We start from the raw sequence: 6206 nt of genomic DNA on the forward strand, positions 1-6206 counted from the left end.
AGTTTTCCCAGGAATGTTAGTGTCTCCTCATCTTTGATTTGCATCAAAACCTGCTCAATCGGTGCGTTCAGAGGGGTGAAACTTGTGAACCTTCCGCCGGGGGCTTAGGGTGCCTTTCGTCCCTTCTGTCTCCTGTTCTTGGTCTTTTCTGCCCTTGATCCTGACGCACGTCCACCTGGCGTTCCCTTTTCCTAGGCCTTTCCTCCCGTGCAAGTAGCGCGTCTTCCGCGTTCATGTACTTGGTGGCCCTGTAGAGTACTTCTGACATGGTTTTGGGGTCGTTTTTGTATAGTGAAAACAAAAACTTGTCCTTCCGCAGCCCGTTCGTGAAAGCCGCCACCAGTATTTTATCGTCGGCTTCGTCAATCGAGAGTGCTTCCTTATTGAAGCGGGTTATGTAGGATCTTAGTGTCTCATCTTCTCTCTGCCTGATGCTCATTAAGCATGTCGTGGACTTCTTGTACCTGTGTCCCCCTATAAAGTGCGAGCTGAACTGAGCGCTTAATTCTTTGAAAGTGCTGATGAAGTTCTGCGTCAGCCGACTGAACCAAATCCTCGTGGGACCCTTCAGTGTGGTCGGGAAGGCCCTACACATGATTTCGTCCGGTACCCTTTGTAGATGCATCAAGGTCTTGAATGTCTCCAGGTGGTCTAGGGGATCCTTAACCCCATCATAGCTCTCTATTTGTGGCATCAGGAACTTGTGTGGTATGGGGAAGGAATTGACGGGGCCGGTGAATGGAGAGTCAGTCCGGTTCACTAGGTCGTCCAGGTCGCTGGACACTCGTCCCTTTAGGGCGTTCATCATGACTTCCATCTGTTCTTTCATCGCCTGCATCTCCGTGAACATAGGCGGAGGAGTCGCATCCATGAGGGACGGGAGGCTCGTGTTCTGTCGTCCTGGCCTGCTTGGGGCGTTGCTCCCTTCAGGCCCTTCTCGTTCTCTCTACATGGCGCTGGTACCTTCCTGATCCTCCCTCTGGTTGTGGGGTGTTGTGTTTCTTTGATGCAGCTGTTCTTCTAGGTCATGATTTTGTCTGGTAAGACGCTCCATGGCCACAGTGAGGGTCCGAACCTGTCTTTCGAGTGCGGTCGTGGGTAGTTCCTCTCCTTGGATGTCGTTGGTTGTTGCCATCGAGCGAGTGAGCACCATGCAACCCTTCTGTCTCAGGGATGAAGCAAAGTCTGACTGCTTTCTTCTTACGTTTCCCACAGATGGTGCCAACTGATGAAGCTGAGAATTTCACCAATGAGCCACACAATGCCTTCACGCTCGTATGTTAACCTACACAAGACAAAGGAGAAAAACCTATCAAAGAGCATCGGTGTGGCGCCGGCCAAATACCCTCCAAAGGTTAAGTCAAAAAGTATTCTCATAACTCTAGAGTGCTAGAGTGGGTAAAATAATACGTACCTTGGTTGGTGAGGGTATTGGGGCTTTTATAGTAGTAGAGGGTTGACATCTCTTCCTTGGCGCGGAAGTCTTTTCCTTATAGGACTCTTCTTGTAGAATCCTAAACGTGATGGACAGATCTTCTCCTTATAGGGAAGATCTTTACCAAATGTATGAGATTTCTAGAGTCCAAGTAGCGCAAGGACTCTGTTTAGAACCTTATGAGAATGGGCCAAAATATTCCCACTAAGGGCTCTAACATGCCCATGGTCAACCAGCCCATCTCTCTTCGTTCCGTCCGTATCAAGTCCGTTCACATGAGATCCGTCCACTTAAGGCCCCGTGCAAATGATGGGCCCGTCCATTCTGACATCTGCAGACTATAGCCGGCCCGTACAATCACAATAGGCATCCTAGCGTGTATTTTCTCCCTTTCAGATAGCATAAAATCCAATATATGCTATCAAAATTGTATCTTTATTATGAATCCCCATCCTACTGTTTTGAAATACTGTTTTTGGTTCTTACCTATAACATGTTTCAATTTCTTTATGTATTTATGTGCTGGTTTTGAACTTCCCTAATTCTTTGCTTGGTAATGCAGTACTAACTTAGAGTAATTGCTGAATCTTTGTGTTGATCTGTGATTGTAGCATCAATATGGCTAGAAACAGATGGTATCTTATACAATGTCACTTTGACTAGATTTTCAATAATGATTCCCTGCATTTTGAATGTCAATTTAGATATATTATATAATTTATTATTAGCATTTCTTTTGTGTTTTTACTCATTAAAAAAAAAAAAAGATAAAAAAGGAAAGAACATTTGTTGTCTTTTCTGAATTTATGTAGTGTTATATGTTGGAGCTTTCCGTTGGATGATTGCTAGTTTATAATAGTTGTGGTCCATTCCAAGCACAATAAAACAATGAGGTACCTATGATGCTTTTGCTTTAGCCTTTAGGTTGTTTCTACTCATTCTTCTTGCTTTAAATGTGTTAACATTGGCCTTATTATTTTTTCTTGTTTTTGGACATAGAACATCTCATTGAGTATGGTTTCTTCATGGTGTGACTTAAAATTTGGCTTCATGAGTTTTTCCTTTCTTTCAAGTGATTGTTGACCTTCAAAAACAGTTGATAGTAGTATTCTCAGTTTTGATTATTAATAAGTTATGTATAAAGTTTCATTCTTCTGCCTTATCTCCATTGTTGATTATACTACTCATATTGATCTGTTATCACCATCGAAACATGACGATCGAAGTCATGGCATTGTCTATATCTACTAATAATATATTATACTTTTAGCTGAAGTGTTGCTTTTTATCAAAATACTCTTTGTTTGAAGGTCTGTTGGTAGTGCTTTTATGGCAATGTTCAGTGCAAGCTTACAACATCCTAATTAAAGGTTAAATTAGAGTGTTAATCCTAGAATTTTATAATTTTATAAGTACTAGAGTTGATTGAAAATAATTATGATATAGTACAAAAATCAAGCATAGGATCAAAGTGTCTGGTTTAAACATTTTAGATTTCTATCTATTATTGTAGAAGTGATTATCATAATAAACATAAAAGAGTTCAGTGTCAAAATTGTGCTACAATTGTTGGAAGCATATTGAGTTTTTTATAAGTATCTTTATTCCCTGTGGTTGATTGTCATACTTAGGGGTGTTTGCGGTGCGGTACGGTGCAGTTTTGGACCATTTTAACACCGCACTTTGTGGTGTGATTTAGCTAAAACCATAACTGCACCGCACCTTATTTTTGCAGTCACATATGTGGTGTGGTGCGGTTTAGAGTTTAGCCAAAACCATAACCGCACCGCATCTCATTTTTGCAATCACATGTGCAATACTATGTATAAGATGCGGTTTAAAATCGGTATATTTTTCAAATTTTTGCGGTCACATGTGCGGTTTGTGTGGTTTTCTTATTATAAAACCGCAAACCGCACTGCATCATGCGATGCGGTGCGGTGCGGTTATGCTATTTTGCGGGCGGTTTTGGTGCGGTTTTTGTAGTTTGTATGGTTTATGCGGTTTGGTGAACACCCCTAGTCATACATATCATTTGTGCAAGAAATTAGGCTATACATTGAGATCCTTGCCAATTTGTCTTCAACATGTGCTTATATTACTTTTGACTCCCTAAACTTCGTGCAATATGGCTACCGTTGCTGCTGAGATCCCTGATGAGTTCGGTCTTGGTCCCATGGAGCGTTCGGTGTTAAGGTTTCTAAAAGAACATTGATTGTGCGCTATTTGGAAAGGCGAGGTAAAATTAAAACCGACCACGTGCTGAATTTCTATATTCTCTTCTTATCCTTTTACATTATGTTGATTTTTTTTTTTCTTTCCATTTCTAAAATTCTAAGTTTGTCAATGGTATTACTAGCTTTGAATGCATAGTCATGCCCATTAGTTGGGTTGAGTTAGATTGGTTGACTGTTGCACACCTTTACATAAAGGTTACACTTAGATAATTAAAGACATTACTATTGATAAGATTTAGAGAGGTTTGACTGTTTCAGTCTTTTAGCATTGGACTAAGATAATCAAATTGAATTGTGAGAGCCAGAGAGAACCGAATTTTGATATATGTATTTGTTGTAAACATGGTGGGTAATGGGTTGGATTGCTATTATGGCAATGTGTTACACTAGCATGCACGACATAAGTAGCAGGATAAAAGGCTAAAAACAAATGTATCAAGTGCATTGCATCTTTTTTTTTTTTTTTTTTTTTTTGGATGATATTTTAATTTCCCTTGATAACCACTTTATTTTTGTTTTTTGGGATCAATAGCTATAATCATATATACAAAAGTTATGGCATATTGCATCTCATCACCATGGTTTTATCATGTGGAGGATTCGGGGGCATTGAAATGCCGTGGTCGTAATGACGAGTTCCAAAAACGACATCCGATGGTGGATGATCGTGTCCTCGACATTGTCAAGAGAGTTGGATTAAAGGGGCTGCATAGGACTCCATCTAGAGAGATTGATCATAACTTAATAATGGCCTTCGTTGAGCGATGGTGGCCTGAAACCCACACCTTCCACCTGCCACATGGTGAGACGAAGATCACATTACAGGATGTGGAGGTTCTTTTGGGGATTCCAATCGATGGTGAGGCAATTGTTGGAACAACTGACTTGGTGTGGGCTGATGAATGTCAGAATATGCTTGGAATTGTTACTAATGGTGTGGTGCTTCAAGGACAATGAATCCAAATTAACCGGCTACTTCTAAAAGTAGACGAATGGTTGCCCGATGGTGCAGTAAAGGTTGTTGTGCATCAGTATGCACGGTATTATATTCTAGCACTCCTGGGGGACACAACTTTCGCCAACAAGTCTGGCGATAGGATACATACGATGCGTTTGTAGATGTTGAGGGACCTTCGCAATCCACCTCAATACAGTTGGGGGAGCACTTGCCTTACATGATTGTACAGAGAGTTATGCAGGGCAACCGACAGAGGTGCCAGTCAGATTGGTATGGCCTTAATATTGGTTCAGTATTGGGCCTGGTTTAGATTCCCTTTTTTGTGCCCAAGGATGGACCCCCCACCAAATGATGCATATGGCCCACCATTAGCACCTCCTCTATTGTCCATTAAGTAAGTATCTTCCTTGAATGATTCTCTTTATTGGAAATAGATCCATAATTTTAAATGACATGACGCATTGTTAGACATAGAAAATAAATTTTTAACCTTCATATTCCTCAAATTTTGAAAATTAATACAATATTTATTTATTTTTATAGATTGTTTTACAACCACTAAGATCATATGTTATGATTGATGTATAATACAAGAATTATTAATTTCTAGCTCCACGACTAATCATATGTTTGGATAATCATTTATTGGTATAAACTTAGTGATATGTAATGTTAAATTTACGATTACCCATCATTTATTGTTGTTGATTACTTCAAATTCTCAATTCCAAGTATTAACTGTTTCAGTGCTATCTAATTTGAGATAATGAAACTTGTATCTCATTAATTTTTCCTTTTAGCTATATACGATACAACACTTCATGAATGGGAAGTTCTCAATTAGAATATTGTAGGAAGAATGGGCCATATATATGATACAAAGCTTGTATCTCTCTCTCTCAATTTTATTTTTTGCTAATTAGATTCTTTCTTTCAATTTCTTCTTCTTTTTTATTTCTTTCATAACTCATCCTTTGCTGGAATAATTTTGCTGAGTTTTATGGATAAATAGCATAGGAAAAAAAATTAATTGAATTCCACAACTATTGATAAGGAAAAGAATTAAGATAAGGTTTTTTTTTTTTTTTTTTTTTTTTTTTTTTTTTTTTTTTTTTTTTTTTTTTTTTTTTTTTTTCACTCTTGCTAGTCTATAAGAAGTAATCATTATTTTGTGAGCTAGGGTGCCAACAAAATTATAATCATTGAACGATGAACAAAAAAAAAAAAATTGAACTTAGCATTATTCAAGTATTATTCTACAACTAAGGATGCTTATGTCTTCGGATAAAGAAGTCTAGGCCTACTTGTCCCAAATACTTAAGTTGATAAAAAAAAAAAATTGAACTTAGCATTATTCAAGTATTATTCTTCAACTAAGGATGCTTATGTAGTATAGTAGTAGTATTTGAAAGAAAAATAAACATTATGGATTTTTTTTCATCTTCCATCAGCATACAATTCCTTTTTCTTTTTTATTAGATTGCATAATTGGTAGATATTGACTCCATCTTTCTTAATTGTAGGACCATGCGGGTCGTGAGCACAAAAAATAGCCCCGCCGAAATCTATCTAGTCC

General features: G+C 38.4%; 1 protein-coding gene across 1 annotated transcript; it reads right to left on the reverse strand.

Annotated features, from left to right (window-relative positions):
- Positions 1 to 67: 67 nt before the first annotated feature.
- LOC136064795 (uncharacterized) lies at positions 68 to 871 on the reverse strand. Its single transcript, XM_065767029.1, has one exon. The coding sequence runs from the start codon at positions 869 to 871 to the stop codon at positions 68 to 70; it is 804 nt and encodes a 267-aa protein (XP_065623101.1).
- Between the last annotated feature and the right edge of the window lie 5335 nt (positions 872 to 6206).

The sequence above is a fragment of the Quercus suber genome, unplaced genomic scaffold (genome assembly GCF_002906115.3).
Source record: "Quercus suber isolate HL8 unplaced genomic scaffold, Cork oak 2.0 scaffold_766, whole genome shotgun sequence".
NCBI lineage: Eukaryota > Viridiplantae > Streptophyta > Magnoliopsida > Fagales > Fagaceae > Quercus > Quercus suber.